This window comes from Ursus arctos, unplaced genomic scaffold (assembly GCF_023065955.2).
Source record: "Ursus arctos isolate Adak ecotype North America unplaced genomic scaffold, UrsArc2.0 scaffold_18, whole genome shotgun sequence".
NCBI lineage: Eukaryota > Metazoa > Chordata > Mammalia > Carnivora > Ursidae > Ursus > Ursus arctos.
In genome coordinates, this window is record NW_026622852.1 from 52,438,705 (window position 1) to 52,466,238 (window position 27,534).

General features: G+C 44.9%; 1 protein-coding gene across 1 annotated transcript; it reads left to right on the top strand.

Annotated features, from left to right (window-relative positions):
- Positions 1–1,690: 1,690 nt before the first annotated feature.
- ZBTB34 (zinc finger and BTB domain containing 34) lies at positions 1,691–26,732 on the top strand. Its single transcript, XM_026513984.4, has 2 exons — positions 1,691–1,798; positions 20,184–26,732. Exon 2 carries the CDS (start codon positions 20,194–20,196, stop codon positions 21,706–21,708), a length of 1,515 nt encoding a protein of 504 aa, XP_026369769.1. The 5' UTR covers positions 1,691–1,798; positions 20,184–20,193; the 3' UTR covers positions 21,709–26,732.
- Positions 26,733–27,534: the final 802 nt, after the last annotated feature.

Here is a 27,534-nt window from a genome sequence, read left to right on the forward strand (position 1 = left end):
TAGTAAAGATTATGACACATAATCAGCCAAATGACAAAAATAAAAGCAGGGGGCTGGAAAAATATATGAGTTTAGTAGCCCAAGTAGGTGGGGGAATAAAAATACATCTGTGAGGGAAATACCCAGTGTCCAATGGACAGATGGCCGGTAACTTTGAGCGACATGACAAAAAGGTGAAACACTTTTAGTCTTTATAGTCCTTAATGACATGCAAATACTGTATTACAGCCAAGAAGACCCCAACTCTTACCAACAAATTTAGCAACGATCAGTTAAAATGAGGAGGCCCACAGCTGCTCTGACGGGAAACAGGAACTCACTCATGTGGGCTTGTGAGTCAGCCCAGGGGTCCTGAGGAAACCTGACGTGACAAGAAGATGCATTCCTGTGCCCCTGGGTTCACTGATCTCACTCTCGGGGACAGATCTCAAGGACAAAGCTCAACGGGAGTAGTAAGTAGAGAGTGACATGTCTGCCCAGGTGCCTGCAGTTAGGTACTGGTTACCTAAAATTCTGTGTTTGGAATATTCTGTTGCCCTAAGAAGTTCCTGTCTCGAGTCAGAGAGCTAGGGAGCTCATCCCAAGTTTGCCATTTAGCTGTGTCTCTTTAGATATGTCACTTAACCTCTCTGAGCCTCAGTTCCTTCCTGGATAAAATGGAGCTAATAATTAATGGCTACCCTCTGGGGTTGTGTATTAAAGGGGGTCATGTCTATAAAGGGTCGGCACAGTGCCCAGCACAGACTGCTTAACAAAGGGTAGCTGTTGTTATTGGAAGATGACCATCTGATAGATCCCAGAGAAAGAGTTCCTGCTTGCAAAGGATGTAGGAGCATCAGGAAGTATCAGCTTTGTATCTTGAAGAAGAGCTGGTATCTTGACTCCTGGTTAATTTTTATTACAAAGTCAGAAAAGGGAAAATAAAACCCTGCCAATACTACGGAGGAATCCACCAAAATGCAAACCTCTTCAAAGGGGGTTAAATTAGCCTAAAGCAGAGAGGAAAATGTTGGCCAAGCTCGCACTTGCAGCCGAGTGTCAACATTGGGGTGTCTCCAAGGATCTGGAAATGCACATTTTTTGAGGCCTGCTCTGCGACAGGGGTTTTATAACCACAAGTTCGGAACTGTTATCTCCCGCTTTGGGGGGGGGGGGGAGTAATTCGCCCAAGGTCATACGTTAAGTGACCCGATATGGCAGGTCCCCAGGCCCGTGGTCCTAACAACTGCACCTTACTGCCTTCAGCTGTCCCGCCGGGCGCGGCTCGGGTGAGGGGTAGGCGCCCGAAGGGCTGTGGGATCAAAGGTCTCGGAAGGGGAGAGCTGGGCCAGGGGTGGTCGCAGGCCCCCGCCGCAGTGGCCTGTCGAGGGTCCTGGCCTACCCATTCCTCTCCGGAGACCCGGGGCGCGCCCCGCTGCGGAGCCCTCCTCCCGCCAGCAGGGGGCGCCGAGGAGAACGCGGGCGGGAGGCCGTGGGGCACAAAGTCGCCGCCGCTCCCCCCCTCCCGGAGTCGGGACCAAAGCCGCCGCTCGCCCACGCGCCAGCCGCGAGGTTCCTAGACGCGGCCGAGGCGGGATCTGGGACCCGGAGGCCTGGTGAGAGCCTAGTCCCGCGCCGCCACCGCCCCCGTCCGCGCCTGCCCGGAAGCGCTGGCGCCGAGGGGGCGGGGCCGGGAAGCGCTTCCGGGGGCGGGGGGCGCGGGCTGGGGCGGCAGCCGGAGCGGCGGGGACGGGCCTGGCGCCGGCGGCGGCGGAGGGGGCGCCGCGGGCGGGAGATGTGAGCGCGGCGCTCTCGGCAGGTGAGGCGCGCCGGCCGGGGGAGGCGGGCGGCTGGCGAGGAGCCGGAGGAGCCGGCGGGGCCGGGGGCAGCCCATGGCCGCTGTCCGGCTCCCTCTGGGCGCGGCGGGGCGGGCGCCTCCGCGCCTGGTCAGTCCGGCGGGCCGGCGGGTGGGCGGGCGGCGCGGGCTGGAGCCGAGGCCGGGCGGGGTCGGGAGGCCCGGGCACCTGCTCTGGCCAGGCGCTCGCCCCGGAGAGGCCAACAGTGCTCGGCTCCGGAGTCCGGGAGCCTCCGTCGGGGCCGAGGGTCGCGCTCGGCAGGTTGCCCCGGGCTCCCCAGCCTCCGCCCCGGGCGTCTCGGGATCCCATGCTTCCGGGCCCCTCGCCCCCAGGGGCGCTCCCCCTTTGTACGGGGAGGCCGGATGGTTGAGTGACCTGCAGAGCCTGGCCGGGCCGCGAGGTCGGCCCTGCTGGTGGCTGCAACGGACCCCCTGCCCCACGCCACCGCCTTTCTCCAGGTAAACAGGCGGCGGCGCGTCCTGCTTGGCCCTAGACGTCTCCATGGTCACTCTAGCCCTCAGTCGGTCCTGCCATTACGGAGGGCCGGGCTGGGGTTAGCCTCGGGGTGTAAACAGTGTCCTTCTAGGCTGGGCGGTTGTGCTTTAGGGCGGCACTAGTCTGGGAGTTGTCTTGAGGCTTTCAGCAAGCCTCTTCCACGCTGGGCCTCAGTTTCCCCATCTGATCAGTGAGGGTTTTAGATTAGCTCTCTAAAGACCCTCGTGGGTCTGCCAGTCTGTATGTGTCTGAAAATGGAAGGGCTGTCCCTGGTTCAAGACATTGGGCAGTTTCACTGAAGACTTTTTGCAAATGTAGACTTCTAGCCACTTAATACACTTGGTTTCAGACAGGCTTTAAAATGATTCCCAGAAGTGTTTCTAAACCTTACCTTAATCATATTTCATCCCTTGCTTTTGTCCCTAGTAGTAGTCAATCACATCCTGCTGAGTTTTTGCATGCAAAATTTTTTTGTTGTTTATATTTGCCCATTTTCTCTTTGTTCCTTAGTCCAGGCCCTCTTTGCTTCACATCTGGATTATTGCAACAGCTTCTTAGTTGGTCTGTGACTTCAGAAGTCCCCCGCCTCCCCCCTCCTTCCTTTATGCTAATGCCAAACTTAATATAGGAAGTCAAAAAAAGAGTTGAGTGCTTGCTTGATTATTAAATGTCAAGATGCTGTTGCATGTGGTGGGGGAAAGTATTGGAAGACACACAGCCTCCAAGCAGCTTTACACTAGGTGTGGAGGCTTTACCTGTGAAAAGGTAGTTGATTGATGAGACAGGGCTGTGTGCTATAGAATTAAGAAGAAGAAGAGACGGAGGTCATTGGAGGCTGAGTGGTCAGGGACGGCTTAGCGAGGAGGCGGGATTTGAGCTGGCTGTTAACGGATGAGTAGGATTCAGATAGGAAAAGAGGAATCAGGCCCAGTGATCCAATGGAGTTGGTGAATAGACCAGTCTCCTTGTCGAGAAGCGTTCATATGGGAAAGGGGATAGGAGGAAAGATTGGTTGGGGCTTGTTCCTGAAAGAACTTGAACACTAGGCCAAAGTTGAAACTATTCTAAAGTCAGTGGTGAGTGGCAGGAGACGAGGGGTGGTTTGTGGTAATTTGCAGGAGGGGAAAGAAGAGGCTTGGGGCCAGGAAATCACCTAAGAGGCCATGGCATTGAGTAGGGCCCTCTTGTGTGCCCCATTGTGCCCAGCCATTGCCCGCCCTATGTTTTCAAGACTCGCCTTGGTTTGGCCCCTCCCCACCTATCTGAACCATTCCTTGCTTCTCCTTCTCCCATCCGTCCTCTGCAGAAGCAAGTTTATGTCTGCCTCTAGGGCTTGGCTCCTGTCGTTCCCCCTTCTGCAGTGCTGGCCTCCTTTTTCTTCTCTGTGTAAATTCTCCATTTCACTTCCTTCAGGCCCCTGCTGAAGATATACTTCCTCCAGAGAGTGTTCCCTGACTGCCCTACCCCCATGCCTTTGTGGCACTCAGAATCTAAAGCTCAGGATTCAGCATTTGTTGCTTGGTTATTGAACTTGTTCTTGTCCCAGCTGGAGCGGGAGTTTTTTTGAGGGCATTGTGTCTTAATACTTCTTGTGGAGCCCTGGTGGTATCCAATACGTTAGTCGAACTTTTATAAGAGATACTCAAATACTTCCTGATGCTTGTTGGTAAACAACTTAAAAAAAAAAAAATTGATTCCCGTCCTTTTTAAAGGGGAATCTTATCAATGACCAGCTTTCTCTGTTATATATCACTTACGTGTCATGCTGCCATTCCAAGTGGATGTTTTCCGCTTTCATTCTTAGAGTACACATAGCATAAAACGAATCTTTGAAAGATTAGAAAGTTTACTTTTGATTATGGGAAAGAAAAAAGTCATGTAATTCTTTTGCTGGAGACTGAGGAAAGAACTTCAGCTTTGGAATCAGGCCTGGATTTGAATCCCAGCAAGGCCGCTTGTTAGCTCTGTGAACTTGGACAAATTGTATAATGTCTCTGAGCCTATCTTCTCATCTGTAGTGTGGGGATAATAAAATCCATCTCATAGGGTTACTACGACTTTTAAAATGAAAAAAATACGCATATGAAGGACGTAGCAGAGTTTGCAGCTCCTATTAACTGCTCAATACATTTTCATTATCATCGTCATCTTCAGGTGTAAATTTATCAAGGTGGAGAAATGAGTTTTGGGTTTTGACATATCTCTGGATCCTTTCCGTTGCAGCACTTGTTGAAAATGTCAGTATCCTGAATCTAGAATGCTCTCACTGTTTTCTTCCCATTCATTTTCATGTTACTTCAGTTTAAATTTTGCTTCCTGTTTTTCAAACTTCTTAATTGTGTCCATTTAATGTTTTATAGCTGACTGCTGAATTTAGCTTAGTGAAGGTCATCAGCAGAATGCAGTTTAATATCTAATGGTTATTTTCTGGTTGATATTGATGGCACGGAAAACCTCACAGAAGAAAGCAAGTCAAGGTGAGCTTTTCTAATCCTTCTGTCCTAAGAGGTGGGACTTGTGTTTCCCAGACCTGGTGTCCCTGGAAGTGCCGGCAGTAAGCAGGTGAGATGCCACTTCTTGACATTTTTGAGTTCTTGCCTTAAGAAAGCTTATTCATTCCTTTGCCTGAAACCTACCTTTCTCAGTCGGGATGAATTCGTGAAACATCTACTTGCCCACTTCACAGACAGAGGTAAAGAGATGTTTTTGGACGGAATGGACATCATTCAGAGAAATGGCTGCAAACTACTCAAAGTACAACACAGTGTAAACCCTTAATTATCATTGCGTCGATGTAATGATACATCCTTAAATGAGAATTCTCTTTCCACTCAAAGTTGATCAGTAAGAGTCAGGTACCAGGAAAAACCCTGCATCTCACCAGTGTGCCTGAATTAAAGTCTTATCGGAGATAAGAATTCCCACTCAGGGTACTGACAAATCCAGGTTCAAATCCTGGCCCCCGACAGTCATTAGTGACCTTGGAAAGGTCCTTCGTCTCTCTGAGTTTGTTTCCTCATCTGTAGAATGGGGATAGTTGCACTGTCTATGTCAGAGTGTTGTCCTGAAGGTTCAGTGAATAGGTAAAGAGCTTATTTAGCATAGGGTACACAGTAGGAGTATAACTGTTAGTCCCTCACATTGCAGGTGAGGTTAGAGAGGCCATCCCTACCCCGCCAGGACAGCTCAGAAGAAGCTTCTGATGTTCTGCATTGACTGAAAGACAAACCCCACTGTCAAACCAAACCGTACTCTCAGAATTAGTGTAACTGAGCAGACTTGGAGAATGTTAACGCCTTGGTAGGAAATCTTAACAGTTTGGATAAAAATGTTCTTTCAGGCTCACATGAATTAATGCAGTAAGAACTCTAGACTTGTTTTCTTTTAAATTAGGATGAGTGCTTCATGAATATCCATCACGGAATGCCATTTTATTTATTTTTTTCATGCATTGGGTTTCAGCAGCACCAGAATGTTTTATGCAGCCCTGGTGTTATTCGGCTGCTGCTTTCTAAAGGATTAGATTGTAATTCATGACAGCTCAAGTTTAGTTTTGATCTAGACCCAGGCAGAAATACCTAGAAAAGTTATTTTTATATAGTTGTTACTGCTGTTACCATGCCTGCTGTCCCTAGTGCTTCCATCTGTGGTCTTTTTCATGACTTTTTGTATGGAATGGAAATTAGAGATCTTAGGTCTTCAGTGCCTGATAGAGGAAGCCGAGGTTGAGTTGTGGCTCTGGTGTCCACAAGTGACTGAACCCAGCAGGTGCAGATCTGGGTTTGGAATCGTGAGCATCTTGATTGAGAATAATGGGTACTTCATGGTGCCTTAACTCCCAGATTCGTAACCTTGCTTTCTTTTCTTAGAAGTGTCACTGGGTATTTTTAAATGAAGTGGAGCAAATTAGAGTGTTTCTGGGTTAAATGGGCCTAAGCCCCCTTGCTAGATTTTGCCTGCTGGAAGGGATGGTCTTGGATCTTCATCAGGGAGAATTGAGAGCTGGAGGTGTAGTGATCGTGGCCTCCGGGAATTTTGAGCCACCGGCTTGGTTCAGGTCAAGTCAGCTGACATGTGCCGAGAACCTCTCTCTCTGCCAGACACAGTGCTGGGCTCTGGGCACACGGGCCTTGCCCTCCGCTCACAGTCGAGGGTGTGCGCTCAGCAGCATGTTGCCCCTTGCTTAGATTTTATGCTTGCACTTTTGTTCCGGTTGTCCTTACGGGGGAACACTTCCAGGGCTTTCCCCAAGGATGTTGTAGAGGGGATTGCAAGGCCCATGTGGGTGTTTGCCCAGATGGCATTTAAGTGTCCCCTCTCTCATCTTCAGGCTCTCTTCAGAATGGGTTAGCAGCGCGGGAAGGTATCACTAGTCTGCGTTCTGGTTTTCATTGTTCTGTGTCCTTACAGCTTTAAAAGAAGGCCGGCCCGATGCAGAACTTTATTCATGAAATGTTGTGTTGAGGACAGGGCTAAGTGTGGGTGTTACCTTGTTCTTGTGACCACGTTAGAGTACCTCGCATAGGAGCAAACAGCAAAACTTTTCTGCTCTCAGCTAAACTTTTTTCTGTTTCCTCTCTCATCTTACCTGTCTCATCTGTCTCATCTCTCATCTTAGTACAGTTTTTGGTTACTCCCAAATCAGCATCTGATGTTTCTGTACAGCTCCCCTCCCTTCCCACTACCTGTCACACAGCTCTACACAGATGCCCAGTGGGCAACCCAGACTCTTCTCTGAGGCAGAACTCACTTGCCTCCTGGAAGGGATAGCATCCTGCAGTCTCCAAGTCCTGTTGAGTCCTTCTTTGGACTCATGTTCAAGTTGGCAGCTGCCAGAATTGAGTTGGGGTTTTCTAATCTCATGTTCAAGGCCCTCTGCGTCCCGACGGTGGTTCTCCTCTTTGCCCTGTCACCCCTGGAACCTGGCCCCAGCCACTACTCCACACACCACACATTTCAATCCTTTATTCCCTGCTCCTGCCATCAGTTCTGTTTGAAGTGTTCTTTCTGTTCCATTTGAAATGCAAAGCCCCGTTCACATATTACTAACACCAGGAAGCTTTCCTTTGTTCTGTTTTGATTTTTAGAAAAATCTTTTTGGTCAAAAGTAATCAGTCTTGTCATTCCTCCTCATAGTTCTTTGTTTCTGCCTCTATAATTGTCTGCTTGATACACTAATTATCCACTTGCAGCTTATCTTTCTCTAGATTCTTTGGTTTACAAAATTATATATTTTTAGGTAGAATCTTACACATGTCTTAAAAAAACTTTTGGTGAGAATAATACAGCTATGTGATAAAACATTCAAGAAGTATAAAATGAAGCCTGTTTCCCTTCCCTCTCCCCGGTCCTTAGTCCTCATTCCCAACGTCCCCGACATTAAGAGTTTCATGTGATTCTTTCCAGAGTGCACACAGCAGTGTGTATTTATTCTTTTAAGAAAAGTACATGAAAAGAATCCCACATATGCATAAGTATTCTGTATCCTGCTGGTTTGGGCTCAATAATAGAACTCTTTCTGTATTGAAGCATTCTCATCTAGCTATCCTTTTTCATGGCCGTGTAGTGTTTCATTGTTGTTTTGAGCCGGTCTCCTCTTGCTGGATTTTGAAGTTCCCCTTCTCTCTCTCGCTCTTTTTCTCTTTCTTTCTTTCTTTCTTTCTTTCTTTTTTTTTTTTTTTTTTTTTTTTTTGCTACAGCAAATAAAAAATGCTTAGGGGGCATCCTTGTTACATATATTCTAACGTACTCTCGTAAGGACTGTATATTTGGAGGGTCAATTCCTAGCAGTTAATGGTGGACCAAGTGGTGAATGCCTTCTGCATTTTGATCGATCTGACCAGGTTATCGTCCCTCAGGATTACACTTGCCAATTCTTTTTTAAATGTGTGCAAATCTGATGGGTCACAACTGGTATCTCATTTTTTCTTTCTCTAATTCACATGAGTTTAGTCATGAAGAAAGCTAAACATCTTTTCATGTGTTTTTTGGTTGTCTTTTCTTCCTCTGTGAATTGTTAATTCCTTTGTACCTTCTTCATAGGACTTTCTATGTCATCCCAATCTGATTGATTTATAATATAAATTAAGGAATTTGGAAAGTAGTCCATTGTCAAGTGCGCGTGTATTTTTTCTCAATATGTCATTCACTTCTGGTTTTCACTGAGGGTATTTTTTCTGTCGTATTTGTCAGATGTATTGGTCTTTGCCTTTGTGGCTTCTGGGATTTCTGTCATGCTTGGAAAGATCTTTATGTCCTTATTATAAATAAATTTATCCATGCTTTTTTCAGTTACTTTTTGGTGATAATGAGGTCTTAAAAAATATTGTCATAAGAACATACTGGCATTGAATGGAAAATAATAGGACCCTCTTTCCCGTCCCTGGTGCTAAGAAATCCGTAAACAGGCAACACCTTTGAAGACTCGTGTTGCTTCGCTTGACCGCGTTTTCTTTCCTTTGAGCATCTAGTGTTGCCATGTGGGAGGGCAGTCATTACCTGTTCAACGTTTTGCTCAAACCCAGTGGGAAGAGCAGGGTGAAAGGCAGAGCAGAGTATGGATTAACTGGTATATCTGTTCACCCCTGTCAGGATCAGTCCTGTCTGCTAGACTGTGGCTTTGCTGTCTTTGCCAAGTAGCTTTTTTATTCTCAAGCTCCTTCAGGTAAAATGCATTTGTTTTAGTGAGCTTTGGAACCCAGATCGGGGGTAAGATTCCCATGTTGAATCTCAGAACACGGTCTTGTCCTGACGCATGGGTGTGGTGCCGTGTTCCGTAGCTTTTTTGGGTGGGACCTTGCCGAGATTTCAGGCAGCTTTACTAACTAAGGCTTGTTGTCATGTGGTCTTGCATCGGATCCTAGTTTTCTTTGCAGAGCACGCGTGCATGTTTATCTCTAGGACCCCGCTCCTGACCTCAGGTCTGTGCGAGGACCTAGGCTGACCTGTGCGTGGGTCATCCGGTGTGGCTCTCCCCCGTGGCTTGTGCCCACAGTGCCTCACTGTGGAAACATCCTCCCTTCTCTGGTCGCCCAGTGTGCCTTCACTCCCCAGCACGGGTCCGTTTTCTTCCTGAACGTGCTCCTTCTCCACTCCTCATGGTGCTGGCCTACCCCTGGCCTGTGCCTGCCTTGCTGCTGTCCTCGGTCCTCGGTCAATCCTGGATGGCCCCTTACAGTCTGCTCTGGCTTTTTGAACACCAGTCTCAACGCTGCTTAGAATTCTGTTGAACTTGGGCTGAACCTGTGTCTTGGCAGCGTCTGCTCTGTGACTTCCACCTTTAAACACCAGAAGGACCAGTTGCTTGAGCCTTGGGCCAGTGGTTTCTAATTATTGAGGCTGTAGCATGAAGATAGCTGTTTATTTAAAGGAGTTAAGGGCGCCTGAGTGGCTCAGTCAGTTAAGCATCTGCCTTCGGCTCAGGTCATGATCCCAGGGTCCTGGGATCGAGCCCCGCATCGGGGGTCCCTGCTCCGAGGGGAGCCTGCTTCTCCCCTCCCTGCCGCCCCCCCCTGCAAAAGCATGCACGCACACACACTCTCTTTCTCTCTCTGTCAAATAAATAAATAAAATCTTAAAAAAAAAATAAAGGAGGTAAAATCAGACAGGCTAAGGGGCTCTGATGGGGGAAAAGCTGTGCAGATGGAAGGCATACCATTCCTCAGCTGCAGAACCACCTGGGACCTTCTTTTTTTTCCCTCCCTCCTTTCCCTGCTCAAAGCCCTTACTCCTCTTGGAGATTTTGTTTGAGGAAGAAGGTGCTGTAGTAAATTCCTAGAGCTGAAATTGTTCAGTCACAGGGGACGTGCATTTGTAATTTTGATGAATATTAATAAAATATCCCCACTCGCCTTTCTCCATCCCCTTCCTCCTCACAGAAGCAGTAGGAGCCCTTGGCAGCATTAGGGGGATGTTTACCACTTGTTCCTGTCCCTTTTCCTGGCCACCACGCCAGGGCAGGAATGTAACCTAGGGCAAGCTTTCTTCTCATCCTGCCTTTTCCTCAGCTCTTCCTGACTTCTGCTGGTCCTGCTGTTCCCTGAGGGCAAATTCGACAAGCATCAGGAGTTACTGTGTAGGAAGTCTGGATGGGTAGACTTTGCAACAGTCCTGGGAAAGTTAGCCTCTTGGAGTCTCGGTTTCCTCGTTTCTAAAAGAGGGGTGAAAGTACCTCCCTTGGGGGAGGGCAAGAGGATTCAGGGAAATAATGCATATAAGTCCTCTATGACGTGCCTCGCCTGTATCAGGCACTCAGTCAGTGTTGGTTATTGATGACGATGAGCATGATGGGCTTTCCAAGTGAGGGAGAAGGCTGAAGAGTGTGGCAGGGGACAGTGGTCCCCTTTTACAGTTGCTGAGGCGGGTGTAAGGGTGGCTGGCCACAAGGAAGGGGATGAAGGGTCAGGACTGCCCACCTCAGAGGGGGTCCTTCCCAGAACCCACTGAGACCAGTGTTGGCACAGTATCATCAGCTGACCTTGGCAGATGCTGTGTGTGGGGTGAAGGCTGCTTCCAGGGGTTGAAAGTATTCTCCCATTAAAGCAATGGGCAGAGCAGGTGGTATTTGTGACCATTAGTCGAATGAGCAGAAGAGGACTGAGGACAAGTTGAGGAGGTGACAACTTGAACTTTCCAGCAGCCCCTGCAACTAAGTCCTTACCATGTATGTTTTTCTAAAGAGGTATTTCATGTTCTTATCCAGAGTGTGGTCTTTACAAACAAACAGAAAAAAATAGTTAAAATAAGTATTAATGAAAGAAAAAGTATTAATGGTATTGAAGAAAAATGTCCAGCTGATAAATGCTTGTTTTTTAAATTTGAAAATAGCAGTGGAAATGTCTAGTTTGGGGATGGCTTCTTAATATAATGTGACAGACCTGTGATTACTCTGTTGAGTTAAAGAATACTGATTCTGATTTATTTAGTGAGAGGAGTAATCAAATTCATTATTGTCTTCTGAAGCAGCTGCAAACTTAGTCTAGATGAAAAACTAATATATAAATCACTTCTCTGCATTATCAAAAATGAATTTCATTCCCACATCTCTCTGAGTTGGGAGGAATCTGCATTAAGCCCATATCAAACTGCAAGACTGGGAGTCTTATTCGTCTTTGAATTCCCTTTGGTTTGTGCATGCAGAAGATTGAAATTGAATGAATATTTCCTATACATGTAGAAAAATAATTTAAATTCCCAGTTAGTATGCCATTTAGTGATTGCAATTAAATGTAATATTTGCAGCATATAGGACAAAAGGCTAATTTCCTTAATTTGCAAAGAGCTCTGACATTCAATAAAAAATGCAAATATAGGCAAAGGATACGAACAGACAGTTCGAAGACAAATTTAGACAAATTGCCATTAAACATGAGAAAAGATGATCGGCCTCACTTATAATTAAATAAAGGCATTTCAAAACCATGAGATGCCATTTAAACTGATCAGTCTGGCAAAAGTGAAAAAGTGTAATGCTCATTATTGGCAGTTATGGGGGGGACAGGGACTTCATGTGCTGTGGGTGAGGGTAGCTGCCGCTGCCTTTGGGACCCAGTTGGTATGATCGGTAGAAATGAAACCACGATCCTAGCAAAGTCTTCTGCTTAGAGGAAATACCGTGGCTATTTAAATTTTTTCCTGTTTGGGGTATCAGTTGGGCTTGGTTAAGTACATTGTGACACAGTGTTCCGTGGAGTACTCTGAAATTGGAGAAGGTAATGAGGTAGATGAGTTTGTGCTATCGTGGAAAGATTTGAGGGTATATGAAATACATAAAACAAAGAAACAAACAGGGTATAGAACAATTTAGGCTGATATGTGTTTATAATTTTCTCTGGAAGAACACTGAAAACTCTTACCAGTGATTATCTTTGGGAAGAGGAACTGGGGAAGAGCTTTGCTATTCATTTTATATTTTCTGTACTAGGATTTGAAATTTGTGTGCGTATATTTTATTTTAAAGATTAAACTAACAGGGGCGCCTGGGTGGCTCGGTTGTTAGGCATCTGCCTTCGGCTCAGGGCGTGATCCCGGAGTTCTGGGATCGAGCCCCACGTCAGGCTCTTCCCCTGGGAGCCTGCTTCTTCCTCTCTCACTCCCCCTGCTTGTGTTCCCTCTCTCGCTGGCTGTCTCTCTCTGTCAAATAAATAAAATCTTAAAAAAAAAAATTTTTTTTAAGATTAAACTAATGAAACATTGATCTAAGTTAGGTGTAGGCCCGCTGACATTCTGTGCAGGGGAGGAATCAAGACCTACAAGAAACCAGTGGGGAGCGCATGTTGGGAAACTGCTGATCAGAGGAGTGGGGGATCATATTTGAACTTGATTGTCTCTTGAAGAGGTTCTGACTTGCTTTACCCCTGGGCCACTACACCTGACAAATCAGGTCGTTGGGTGTAGAACTTATGGTTCATTATGCCTTTTGCTCCTTTAAGCTTGGTAACGTGCCTAGGGCTGAAGTTACCTGCAGATTCCCTGTGTGTCAGACTTTCAGAAGCCTCTTCCTCTGGAGTGTGGCTTGTTAGCAGCTCTAGGCAGAGGGCTTTGAATCTCATTGTCACGGCCAGAAGGAGGTGTTAATGTAAAGGAGAGGAGAGTGAAGCACTTCCTTTCTCATTTGCAGAAAACTGGAATCCCTCTCTTAGGTGTTAATCATGGTCTTTGGTTTTTCTCTCCAGTGATTTTCTTTCAAGTGTAGTTCTCTTCTTTTCTTCGGAGAAGATAAAAAGCCACGCAGAGGAGGAGGAAGCCTCACCGGGAGGCTAGTTTCAGTTGTAGACTGTTTCAGAAATGCTTCATTGTTTGCTCTTTTCTACTGGTTTTTGCCCACACCTTTGCATCTTTTGAAAAACCTAAGGCCACCTTCCTTTTGCGTTTTAATTCCCAGAGTCACTATTTACGCACCCTTCTGTCATGCCAGGCAGTATCTGTGTTTCTAGAAGGCAGTCTGGTGTAGTTAGGACCACAGCCTCCCGAGTCGGAGTAAGTTCATCTTTTAACTGTGGGACCTTTGGCAGTATCTGAACTGCTTTTCAGTTTCTTCATCTATAAAATAGGAACAGTCCTAGTATTTCCTTCACAGAATTGATAAAAGGATCAAATTAATATATATAAGGTGTTTAGCGCAAGATAAGTCTCGTTATATGCCAGCTTTTATACACATTCAGTGCATGAATTTCCCTCATTTAATCATGACCGCAATCACATAGGGCAGTAGTTCTGAGACCTTTTCTAGGTAGGAAATCAAAGTTAACCGACTTGTCTAAGACCACGTGGCTGTTTAAATGTTCGTTGTTATGATTTTTATCAGAAAGTGGCAGAGCTAGGATTCATAGCCAAGTCTACCTTCAAAGCCAGGTCTTTTTGTTATACCATCCTGTCCCCCTAAAAAAGTGTTACAGCTAACCTTGATACTGTGGGCCAAGCAGCCACTGTGCTGAGTGCTTCCTACCTTTTTTTTTTTTTTTAAGATTTATTTATTTGAGAGAGAGAGAGTGAGCGTGCATGCACGTATGCGTGCACACAGGGGGAAGGGCAGAGGGAGAGGGAGGGAGCTGTAAGTAGACTCCGCGTTGAGCCCGAGGGGGGTTTGTGATCTCAAAACCCGAAACCAAGAGTTGACGCTTAACTGACTGCACCCCCCAGGCGCCCCTAGTGCTTCGTACTTCTGCATACTTGTATTCCTCATAACAAGCCATGAGACAAGGACTATTATTCCCATTTTCAAGATAAGAAAACTGAGACTTAGAAAGTTTATGAAGTATCTCACCCAAGTTTTACAAGTGGAAAGCAGGTGTCATTTGAACGCAGATCTGACTCCCAACTTTGTGCCTCCACGGTTTTATTATGATCTTTTCCTGTCTTTTAAAAACTGGATGAGATATCCTAATTTTTTTTTAAAATGTTACTCTTTTTTTTTTCCAAAGATTTTATTTATTTATTTGACAGAGATAGAGACAGCCAGAGAGAGAGGGAACACAAGCAGGGGGAGTGGGAGAGGAAGAAGCAGGCTCCTAGCGGAGGAGCCTGATGTGGGGCTCGATCCCAGAACGCCGGGATCACGCCCTGAGCCGAAGGCAGACGCTTAACCGCTGTGCCACCCAGGCACCCCTGCCCCTAAAATGTTACTTATTTTTAATGATATGTTCAGATAGTTTAGAAATGTGTCTAAAAAGATTCTTTGACAGCTAATGGGGCTCCTGGCTACCCTGTCCCCCTCCCAAGAGGCAGTAGAGGTTATTTGTTTTTGTGCATCATTCCAGAAATAGTCTGCGCATATCCATAATGTGTATATATTGACACAGCAGTGTGTGTGTGTTTTCACGGTGCTTTATACAAACAATACCTGTACCGCTCGGCACCGCACCCTTCTCCCTCAGCGAGATACCTTGGTGATTATTTCATGTCAGTATGGAAAGAGCTTCCTTGTTTGTTTTTTCCGGTTGTATAGTAGCCTTAAATATGGGCGTCCTATAAGTTATTAACCACACTCCTCTCGATGGGCATGTAGTCTGTTCCAAATCTTTTGTCGTTTTGTCCAGTGCTATATAGTAAATTCCTAGGGCTAAAGTTCCTCCGTCATGAGGGACGTGCATTTGTAATTTCAATGGACATCCCTAAAATGCCCTCCAAAGTATTTGCTCGTTTTACACCCCGCCAACAGCGTCTGTCAAATTATCATCGGCAGGAATTTTAAGGTATTTTTTATTTTACTTGTTTTTGTCATTCCAAGTAATAAATGTTCACTGTTAGGAGTTTGGAAAATGCAGGAAAGTACGAAGAAGAAAGTAAAAGCATTTTATTTTTTTTTTAAGATTTTATTGGTTTATTTGACAGAGAGGGAGACAGCCAGCGAGAGAGGGAACACAAGCAGGGGGAGTGGGAGAGGAAGAAGCAGGCTCCCAGCAGGACAGGGAGCCCGATGGCGGGGCTCGATCCCAGGACTCTGGGATCACGCCCTGAGCTGAAGGCAGATGCTTAACGACTGAGCCACCCAGGCGCCCCAGTAAAAACATTTTTAATCTTAACATTAATGTAACCATTCTGTATATATCTCTCAGTATTATTTCTATGTATATTTAATATCTGTATATACATAATTTTAGAAATATCCTACTTTTGTTGTTACCTGATTTTTTTTAACAGCTTTACTGAGGTACAGCTTACATATCATGGAATTTGGTCATCTTAAGTGTACAATTCAGTGATCTTTAGTAAATTTATGACGTTATACAGCTATTACCATAACCCACTTCTAGACCATTTCCATCACCCATAAAGATCCCTTGTGCTCATTTGCTGTTGATTTGTTTCCTGATTTTTTTGTGATGTTATTAAATATTCATTCAGCAAATATTTATGGAGTGTTTACTATGTGCCCGGCAGTAAGCTGGATGATAGTTAATAAAACAGATAAAAATCCTTGCCCTCTTGGGGCTTGGATTTTGTAGAGCTAACTTTGCATTCCTCAACGTCAGTTTAAATAATGACATAGTGTTTGGTAGACAGGTGTGCTATGCTGTAATAATTCCCAAGAAGGTGGGCAATTTGGTTGTTTTCATTGTTTTGCTATAGTAATTGAATATGCTTATGGATAAATTCTTGTGCCTATATCCGTGATAGTGATGAATCAAGAGGAATGCCATCGTAAGGCTTTTGTTGTATTTGCGTACCAGGAGTATACGAGAGCGCCGCAGTCCCTATAGCCCTGCCAACTGGGTTTAAATCATGCCAATTTGAGAAAGAATTGTATCTCATGTTAATTTTTATTTGTTTATTGATGTTGTTAAGCACTTTATCTTTGTTTCAAGACTATTTTAATTTTTTTGAAGCATCTGTTCATAGTCTTTGCCCATTTTTCAATTGTTAAATTTGTTTTTATTGTAAGAGTTTTATATACTTCTTCGCCATATATGTCGTATTTTTCATAATTTGTCTTTTGTTCATTTGTTTTTGGTCAAAAGCCATTTTGTAAATGTATAAAAGTTCTTCCGTGATTAAATCTCTGTGTTTTCCTCTGGTATCTGTTTTTTGGGCCTAGTAAGACTTTCTCTAGAAGTTTTGGGGGGGGTATGTGATGAAGAAGGGATCTAACTTTATTATTATATATTCATAGTATCCAAACAGCATCTATTTCAAAAATTCTTCCTTTTTCACTGATTGGAAATGGCCCACGGGGTCCATCCGGTCTGACTCCCACCTACGTTCACAGCCTCATGAGGCCTCTGTCCTTCCCCCAACTGTACCACAGTTCTCTAACGCCTCTTTCCTTCCTGCTCAGGCTTTCGACTCTTTGTGTGTGTCATTCCTTCAGTCTGCAGCACCTCCCCGTCCCCCATTACAAAAGATCTCATAGCCCTTGTCATAGTTTTACCAAGAGAATTCGAGCTCACCTGGACCCCTTGTGCCTGGTGTGGAGAAGACAGTACATACTCAGAGTGAATGAATTCCAGCATGATCATACATTTTTTTTTAAAAAGATTTTATTTATTTATTTGACAGAGAGAGAGACAGCCAGCGAGAGAGGAAACACAGGCAGGGGGAGTGGGAGAGGAAGAAGCAGGCTCCCAGCGGAGGAGCCTGATGTGGGGCTCAATCCCAGGACTCTGGGATCACGCCCTGAGCTGAAGGCAGACGCTTAACGACTGAGCCACCCAGGCGCCCCTGATCATCCATTTTGACATCTGTATGTTTGGCTGTTTTTTGTGGTTGTTTTTTTCTAAAATGTCTTCAGTATTTATTCTTCTAGATCTACAGTGTCTGCAGCGTGGTAGCCACTGGCCACATGTGGCTATTGAACACTTGAAATGTGGTTATTCCCAATTGAGGTGTGCTGTAAGTGTAAAATAGACATCAGATTTCAAAAAGTTAGTATGAAAAAGAGAATGTGAAAGGTCTCCTTAATAACTTCCTAACATTGATTATGTGTTGATAATGCTTTAACTAGGTTAAGTAAAAATGTAAAATTTTAACATTTTTATTCATGGAACTGCTAGAAAACACTACACATGTGGCTGGCATTATATTTCTGTTGGACAGCAGTGTTCTAAGATGAATTTTAAAATCACTTTGTGAAGTTACTAAGGAAGTACTTCATCGGGCTGCGTTATCGTCATTAATTTGGGGGTAAAGTGTCTATAGTATGGAATCTTTCAGAAGTGTGATATGTATCTTCATTTATACATGTTTTTGTTCTTATTAAAGTGTTACAGTTTTCTTCTTGTAGATCCTGACTCTTTTTTGTTTATCCCCCAGGTATTTTATAGTTTCTGTTACTATTGTTGGTCATGACTTGTCATTATCTTACCTAACTGGTTTTTTATGTACAGTAGTTTTTTGAAACGCTTCATTTGCTACTTCCTGCTTCTAAACAGATTTGTTCCAGTGATTCCCTTGTGTTTTCTGTGTAAATAGTCCTGTCTGCCTTGAATAGTAATTTTACCTCCTCTTTTCTGATGGCTCTTTGCCTTAATTTTCTCCTGTCTGTGGCTTTGGCTAGAGCTTCCAGAGCAACGTTAAGTTAGAGAAGTGATGGACAGACAACCTAGTGTCCTCCCAGGGACTAATGGGAATGCCTCTACTAAAAGTGTTCACCAGAGTGTGCGCCAGGGAACACCAATTCTGGGGAATACTTACATGTGTACCTTGAGAGAAGTTACACCTTAAATGAGTGTGCAAACTGCTGAGTTGAATAGAATTCTTGTCTGCAGGACTTTTCAGGTGGGTTATTATGCTAATATATTTTTTAACCCCTAGGAGGTAGGGATATGGAGTCTAGCGCATGGGCTTGTGTGCTACTAAGTACATTTTGGGAAATGCAGATATGATGTTTCCTTTCTAAGGATGATGTTGCCATTGGCTTTGCAGTAGGTACTGTTTATTACATTAAGAAAATATTCTCTTCCTATTTTTTCCTTACTCTGAAAAGGCATTTAACTTTCTAAAATCCACGTTTGGCATAGTTTTGGTTTGGCCATATGGTTTTTCTCCTTTGACTTACTGATGTGGCGGATTATATTTATACATTTTCTAGCATGTAGCCATCCTTACATTTGGTCACAATATATTATTCTTTTAATAGGTTGTGTTTCTGAGTATTTCCTTGAGGACTTTAAAATCTGTTTACTTAGGTAAAGTTGACAGTCGTCTTCTTTATCCTGTTCACCATTTTCTGGTATCAGATTTAAGCCATATAAATTGAGATGCTTTAATTTTTTTTTTTTTTTTTTTTGAGATGCCTTAAATGTTTCAACATGCATCTGAAACAGTGTGAACGGCCTGAAGATCATTTATGCTTTGGCACTTCTGTTTCTTTTTATTTAATTCTGCCAATTTATGTTATTCTAAAAATATGTCCGTTCCGTACAGATTTCAAATTGATTTCAATCATAAATCTAGGATAAATAAGGGCACAGTATTCCTCCTTAACTAAAATGTTTTAACTCAGATTCTGACAACGATAAAAAAAAAATTCTGGTGTGATCTAGTCACACTAACTGGTTGATCCTTTCCTGCAAGCGTCAGATTTAATTGCACATTGTTGTGTCTTATAATTTTAAGAATTTTCTCTGCGATTATATGCTGTTCTGTATTCATTACTTTTTTGCTTTCTTTGGGTTTAATTGGTTGTTTCTTTTCTGACCTCTTCGGTGATTTCATATATTTTTCTTCTTTGTTGTTTAATGATAAAACCTTTTAAGGCACTGACTTTCCCTGTTAAAATTTGTTGTTTCAAAATCGTCAAGATTTCATGTTGAGAAATTCCAAATATACAAAAAAGGTGGATTTTACAGAAAACACCTGTGTACACCCACCGTCTACACTCTACGCTTGTTAGCACAGTCCTGTGTTTGCTTCCTCACCTGTATCGCCATCTCCTTTTTTGGATGCATTCTCAAGTAAGGTGAAGACATAAGTAAACTTGAACTTTACTCCTTAATCCTTCTTGCTGCAGATTTGATGTGAGTTTTCTTTTTTTCTAAATAGTTCTGTTCCGTTTTGATTTTCTCTTTTGATTCGGTGTTTATTCAGAAGGTACTTAAATTTCTTGTTGGTTGGATTTTAAGCACTAGAATATAATTGTTAGATCTGATTTTATTGTGTTTTGGTCAGAGAGCAAAGACTGGGCTGTATCCATTTCCATGGTTGTGAGTGATTCGGTGCCGTGGGTTCTTGGCAAGGGCAGCCAGCCTGTCCACGGTGTGCGTGCGCTGTGAGCACTGGTGGACAGTGACAGGCTTGTGATATGTCCGTCACTCTTGGTGCTTGCCCTGTCTAAAGCTCTTCACTGAAAGAGTCAGTTGCCAGCCCAAAAGGATAGAAAGATGTGCAGAACTGAAGAGGAAAAAACGCACATCAAAACAACTCAGATTCTAAATTAAAAAGGATTTAGCTCCATTCAGTGTATCTGGTATGCCGTCTGCTTGAAAAACACCAATTGGAAACATACAAGTAAGGCAGAACATTTTTTTAGATGAGTTTGCATATTTTTTACAAAGTATTCCAAATCCTTAGAAGTAGGTGAAACAGGGAAATATTTTTCCTAAAAGGATATCAAATTCTCAATCAGCTGGAAAGGCCCTACTATCTATATATAAGGTGTTATAATTTTGATGAGGATGAATGTTAGACGGTTGGGGCAGTAGGCTGCTTGAAATGGAGGTTATCTGACTTTAGGTGAATTGACCAAGACCTGAAAGACTGAAAGCAAGGGGAAGAATGCCCAGGTTGGCCCGTGGAGGCACAGTAGCTGCAGTGGTGGTGGTGATGGTCGTGGTGTGATTTTTGCAAGCTTGTGTTTGTGCTGCTTGTACTTAGTGAGGAGTCACTGGTGAATTATGAAACTCTCTCTTTCTGCAGATTACGCTTCATGTCAGTAGAAATGGACAGCAGCAGTTTTATTCAGTTTGACGTGCCCGAGTACAGCAGCACTGTTCTGAGCCAGCTAAACGAACTCCGCCTGCAAGGGAAACTATGTGACATCATTGTCCACATTCAGGGTCAGCCATTCCGAGCCCACAAAGCAGTCCTCGCTGCCAGCTCCCCCTATTTCCGGGACCATTCAGCATTAAGTACCATGAGTGGCTTGTCAATATCCGTGATTAAAAATCCCAATGTGTTTGAACAGTTGCTTTCATTTTGTTACACTGGAAGAATGTCCTTGCAGCTGAAGGATGTTGTCAGCTTTCTGACTGCAGCCAGCTTTCTTCAGATGCAGTGTGTCATTGACAAGTGCACACAGATCCTGGAGAGCATCCATTCAAAAATCAGCGTTGGAGATGTTGACTCTGTGACTGTCGGCGCCGAGGAGACAACAGAGAGTCGTAATGGAGTTAAGGACAGCAGCTTCTTTGCCAACCCGGTTGAGATCTCCCCTCCGTATTGCTCTCAGGTACGGCAACCCACGACGAGCAGCGATCTTCGGATGGAGACGACGCCCAGCAAAGCTTTGCGCAGCCGCTTACAGGAGGAAGGGCACTCGGACCGAGGGAGCAGTGGGAGCGTTTCCGAGTACGAGATTCAGATAGAGGGGGACCATGAGCAAGGGGACCTGCTGGTGAGGGAGAGCCAGATCACCGAGGTGAAGGTGAAGATGGAGAAGTCCGACCGGCCCAGCTGTTCCGACAGCTCCTCCCTGGGGGATGATGGGTACCACACGGAGATGGTGGACGGGGAGCAAGTCGTGGCAGTGAACGTGGGGTCCTACGGTTCCGTGCTCCAGCATGCGTATTCTTATTCCCAAGCAGCCTCACAGCCAGCCAGCGTCTCCGAAGCTTTTGGAAGTTTGAGTAATTCTAGCCCGTCCAGATCCATGCTGAGCTGTTTTCGAGGAGGGCGTGCTCGCCAAAAGCGGGCTTTGTCTGTCCACCTGCACAGTGATCTGCAGGGCTTGGTGCAGGGTGCCGATAGCGAGGCGATGTTGAATAACCCCGGGTATGAGAGCAGTCCCCGGGAGAGGAGTGCAAGAGGGCACTGGTACCCATACAATGAGAGGTTGATCTGTATTTACTGTGGGAAGTCCTTCAACCAAAAAGGAAGCCTGGACAGGCACATGCGGCTCCACATGGGAATCACCCCCTTTGTGTGCAAGTTCTGCGGGAAGAAGTACACACGCAAGGACCAACTGGAGTATCACATCCGGGGCCACACCGATGACAAGCCATTCCGCTGTGAGATCTGCGGCAAGTGCTTTCCATTCCAAGGTACCCTCAACCAGCACCTGCGGAAAAACCACCCCGGCGTCGCCGAAGTCAGGAGTCGCATCGAGTCCCCCGAGAGAACAGATGTGTACGTGGAACAGAAACTAGAAAACGATGCATCAGCCTCAGAGATGGCCCTAGATTCCCGGATGGAAATTCACACAGTGTCTGACGCTCCTGATTAAGATGGTAACGAAGTGCACCCAGACAAAGCACATTAATCAATGCATATTTGTGATTTGCTTTGTTGTAGTCTTTGGTTTTCCCAACCATCTGGAAATCTCTCGTTCTCTTGGCAGTTTTTCTAAGGTTTCTGGAAGGAACACTTCATTGTGTTTATCCTTTCCCCCACCCTCCCTCTCCCAAGGAGCTCAAAGCATGAAGGGCAACGTATCCAGGGAAAACACAGGCTGACAGTATTCCTCTTTGGCTGAACTCTTAATCCAAAATCTGCCAGTGATTTAGCTATGCCAACTGGTTGACCCTACATTCTCTGCCAAGAGGCATACTCTCTCGTTGTGTGCGCTGGCACCAGTGCATTTCCATGGAGAGAGACCAGGATGCCGTCAGCTGATACAAATGGGTAACCTTTTCTAATTTAAAATTACTTTTAGGGGTAGTTAGACAATTTATATATATATATAATAAAGCGATTATTATATATATAGTATATATACATTCTCAAATTTGATTTTATTCTGGTTGAGGTGAATGTAAGAGGAATATATAATTTAATACAATGTGAACAGGGCTTTTGACTCTGTCTGGTCCCTACCCAATGTTAGGGTTTTGACCCTTTATTTCCCTTACAAAAGAATGTTGATAGGTTTTCATATATATTAATCATTGTGTCCAAAAGCAAGCAAAGCAAATCACAGTGTTCATAGCTCTGCTTCATAACAAGTACATAAACCAAATGCCATAAAATGTATACAACTCTAGTTGGAAACCGTTTGGAATTTTTTGTTCGTTGTCCAGTAGGTAAGCTGGATGACCCGTGGTGCTGACCTTTTTACATATTGTAGTGTTATATTAGCCAACCCCAAAGGAGCAGTGGTTTGCAATGTTTTTACTGGCCTACGAATCTACCTTCATTCCGTACTGTAGAAACATACATACCAGGTAACTAAAACGAATCACTCTACCACGAGTTAGTACTCGCACTAAAGGAAAGGGATTTGTAGCTCTGTCTACAAAATTCTCCAAGCAGTGTTGTGGGGTTTTTTTTTCCTCTCTCTCTCTCTCTCTCTCTTTTCAAACAGCTAGTTCAGGTGCACAGCAACTTTTTCTACATGCAGTTCCCAGGGAAACTGCAGAACTTGGAATTTGTACTTTTTGTAAAGATATACTCTACGGGAATTGCAAGCAATATATCTATCTTAGTATTGTGTGTGCTAACGAGAGCCTCAGTGGCTCCCCCACTCTCAGTGTTTCCTGCTTAAAGAAACCAACAGTCAAAAAGCCCTCTAAGATACTCTGTGTGTCACCAAATCTGTGTGTGTGTCACCATTTTTTTGGTCACGTGGTGCTATTTTTATGTTCTGTATCTTTTAGGTCAGTATAGTTGTAGAAAATGTGAAATCTAATGGTAATAGCGAATTACAGTTTTGTTTTGTTTTCCCTCTCTTGAGTTTTTAGCTTGAAAAGAGACCTCAAAAGCATGTGCTGGCAAACACATTACTGTATGAAAACATACCTGAGTCCTATTTGAATAATGTTTTGTTAGTACTTTAGGAAATGTCTTCAGTTCTAGATTTTGTTTACCCGTGTGCGTGTAGTAAACAAAACGGGCTTTACAAGGTTGCTCCGGTACCGTCCACTCCGACCGAGGAGTCGCGTCCGCGAGGGCGGCGGCGGAGGGCGGCGGCGCCCCAGACTCCGCTGCAGAGCCCGGGCCCCGAGACCCGCGGGCAGCGCGCCTCCGCCGGAGGACGGCGCACACCACCTGCGACAGAAACAGACACGAGAGACCAGCCTCAGAGGCCAGGAGTTCAAGGAATACAAAATTAGACGTTTGCCGGTTTTCCATGCTTTTTTGGCTCTTAAAATACCAAGAATGATGGGGGCTTGGGGGGAGGGCGGGGTGATTTGGGGGGAGGTCTTTGTTTGGTTTTGTTATTTTGAGACAAGAAAATCGTTCAGGCCCTTGTGTGCGATAGCCCCCCCGGGGGTGGTGGCGGTGCGGTGGCGGGTCGTTAGCACACGGGCTCTGTCGTTCCCGTGTGACCTGCCGCGCCCCACGTCAGTGTTACTACGTACAGATTACACTCTAATCCTGCTGCTCGCGAGGAGCGGCGCTTGCTGAACCGGGTATATAGTTTGCCTTTTCCTGTCAGACTGCCTAAGGAAGGGGTGCGTTCTCTCCCTGAAGCACTTGCTCAGCTCCTGTCAAAGCCGCGTGCCTCAAGGGGAGGCTGGACCCCACGTGTTTACCCACTGAAATGTGTTCTGGGGTTTCAGGTAAATGTTTGTGATTTTTTTTTTTTTTTCCCCCGTACATGAGTAAGTTTGGTTTTGGTTTTTCTTTTTAAGAATTAAATGCAAAAAATTTGTGTGGTGATACAAATTAAGTTCGTGACAAGAAATGCCCAAATCAAGGACATGAGAGGTCAGGCTCAGGGAAGGCACCTCCTTTTCACTCAGGCTTGGGGGCCTTCTGAGAGGTCTCCAGAGCATTCCGTGAGAGATGAGACAAGTCAGGAGGGGAGAGCACTGGGGGCAGGTACCTCGAATATCCTGGTTCTTGTCACCGTGTCCGTCTTAACCTTATTTACATGGAGTTCTTTGTATTTGTCGATTTGTTTAACTGGTTTGAGTTTACCAAAGAGTGACTTATCCAAAATTGTCTTTGACAAAACTATACATTGCTTTGATTGTACAGTTCAGGTTCAAACATTGTAATGGGACTGTTTAAGGGGCAGAACATTGATTGAGTTTCTCTCTAATAACCGTGATTCCACATTTTGCAAGTTCCACTTGCCTCCCATTCATGTTGCTAACACTTTACCCTTTCCACTGCTAGCAGTGTTAAGAATGAATTCTCAAGCCATAACCCAGTACTGTAAGGTTCCACAGGGCTTCGGGGAGGCAGCGCGTAGGCCAGCGCAGAGCTGGGCCGCCTCTCTGAGCGAGCACGCCGTCGTGCTGCTCAGTGTGCGTGGCGGGTGGAAGGTTAACTCCATTCAGATCGGGCAGCAGCAATTAATTGTGCCTTGTCACATGAGGATGTGCCAGGAGGATGAACATGGCCACAGAACAGAAACATTCTCCCCGAAGGTCCCTTCACGTGTCCGCAGACGAAGTTCGCTGTGTAACTCCTTAGAGCAACTCTTTTTGGAAAGCAAAGTCCCTATTTCTGTACAGTTTTAGGTTAGATGTTTCATTTATAACAAATGCAAAAGTCAATTAAGACAGAAGTGATATGTGAAGAAATCTTTTACAGCAGAACATATCCTGAGCTCACACAGGTCCGTTCATAATTGAGTCTCTTCTTGCGCTACCTTCTCCAGTACGTAGACAATGTGAAGACAGTGACGGCGTCCTTTCCTCTAGGTGTTTCACCTGTTCCTACAAACTGTGAAAACAAAGAATTTTATACTTTTACTAATGTTTGTGGTTTTAAACAGTTATTTTCATTCTAATCAGTTCTCTCCCCTCTAATTTCTACTAAAGCTGTAAATACATTTAGAACTTATATTTGTAAATACAGCATATGAAGCCAAGTTAAGTTCTGGTCAGTGGAAAGCCTCCCAATCGGCTCCGCCTTGGCAGTTTTGTTTTTTTGTTCGTTTGTGCGTGCGTGTGTGTGTGTGTGTGTGTGTGTGTGTGCGTGCGCGCGCGTGTGTAACAGCAGAAAGGATACTGTCGGTTCACTGTTAAGCAGAATATACTGTAGAACTAAATCGATAATTTTCCAGCTTCCAGAGCATGAGTAGATGTCTTTTCTCATAGCAGTTATAACCAGGTCTTTGTTTTTCCCTTAGCCCAGACCATAGGCCTGCATATCCTTATGTGTGGTTTTGTTTTTACTTATATTTTTCCAGCCTAGACTCTAGGAAGAACTTGCAGGAACACAAAACAAGGGCTGGGGGGGAGGGGGGGTGGGAATCACCTACGTGAATGAGCTTTACTTTAAAGAAATCAATGTATTTTATTTTAACTTTTTCTATTAGTTACTGTGATTTTTGTTGTCGTCTTTGTTATTGTTAAATTCTGTAATGGTTTCCTGTGAAGCCTCCACTGAAAGGGACTCAAATATGCAACACCTAAACTATTTTCCAAGGGCACACGCCCCTTGAATGGTGCTTCTAGACTGGTCAGGGTTATTTATTAAATTTTATATATGAAAGTATTGGGGAATTATGTAAATTCTTTATATGAAACTATCTAGTTCATAAATCATAGATTTCATATTACTCAGTGCAGCTGAACTGAATGTTCAGAAGAGTCATTCACATTGTTCCAAGTTTGTAATGGTTGTCACACGTCACATAACGTCTTCTTCAGTAAGTGCCAGAGTGTTCCCACTGTTTCTGCCCGGTGCTCGACTTCTCGGCCCGGAAGAGGACCTTGTTTTCCCTGGTTCCCCTCTGGGCCTGGCGCACACAGGGCTCCTGTAGTTCTTGGTCAAGTCCTGAGTGAGCCCTGCCGCAGATGCAGTAACCAGACCTCTTGCTGCCCCTCAGTGACAAGTATGCTGTGAATTCAACCTTTGGACTTGCTGCCCAAGCCTTTGGTTGCTGCCCTGACTATAGTAAGAGGTAAACTTACCTGGTTTCTTTGAGAATGACCATTTTCCTAATGTGAAAACCATCTCTCTCACCACTTTTATTAGTAGGGCTAACATTTTTTTCCGTTATAAATGGTTGAGCAATTTGAATGACTTACCACAGTGTCATTATCTTGCAATATAAACTGGTAACCTCACAAGCCCACACTTCACCACCATATGAAGTAAATGAAGCTAGCTAAGCGGATGCTGTATCAACTAGTAACTTGCCATTAAGGATTATTTTATAGCATGAATTTAAGACTATTTATTCAAATGATATTTTACTCTTGTATTCATTTTGTTTTAGATTTGTGACATGAATATTTCAGTGCTGCTTAATTTTGTTCTGAATTCTTGTTTCTTGCTTGTAAATGGCTTTTTTATGGTATAAAGTCAATGGAAATTGCTGTTTGTAAATAAAAATGCTGCTAGAGCAAATGTGCTGTGGCCTCCCTCTGTGTTTGCCCCTCCGGCCTCCGTGAGCCCTGCTGGCTCTACAAACGTCTGCCGTGTCATAATTTCTGTAACCGCTGTTTTTGAGAGGTGAGGATTTCGTAAAAAGCCCTTGTGCCACCGTGGTGCTGGGAAGACAAGAAAGAAGCAGATGTATTTCTATATCCCTCTCTCTTGTGTGGCAAAGACCGATTGTCAGGGGCCCCCGTGTGCGCCCAGTCTCCCCTAGAAAGAATCGCCGGTGACCCCTGACCCCACTTGCCTGCAGAAGCAGCCCCTTGGCTCCCCTGAACGTGCCGTGTTCATTCTGGCCGCAGAGCGTGGAGCTGTCTGCGGTGTGTCCGCTGTCTCCACCTGTCTTCTCCCCGTTAGCCAGTTAACTCCCTCAGTCGGGGAGCCCTTGCCTCCAGCAGCAGCCCTTCTAGATCAGGCCCCTTAACCGGGCGCGGATTGAGCGGCGTGCCTCCTGCCCTGCAGAGCATGTGTTTCGGCTGGTAATTGTATATTGATGAGTGAGATTGTTCAGCTAATGTTTCTCCCTCTAGCCTGTAAGCTTCGTGACAGCAGGGATCCAGGGCTGTCTCCCTCGCCTGTATATCCTTAGCACAGGACCTGGCACCGCACCAGTAGGGATTAAACGAATGAGCAAATGCATGTATTCTGGGAGGTTTGAGCAGGGCAGCGTGGCTGGGGAACAGGCAGGGATTAAACTTGGCTCCTAGTCTGCTGGAGCTGCCTGGCTCCTGGCTCCTTACCGTAAAACAGGGCCTCCCTTCTCAGCAGGGCT

Excerpts from the sequence above, each read along its gene's own strand:
- ZBTB34 (XM_026513984.4), top strand. The coding sequence starts at position 20,194 with ATGTCAGTAGAAATGGACAGCAGCAGTTTTATTCAGTTTGACGTGCCC.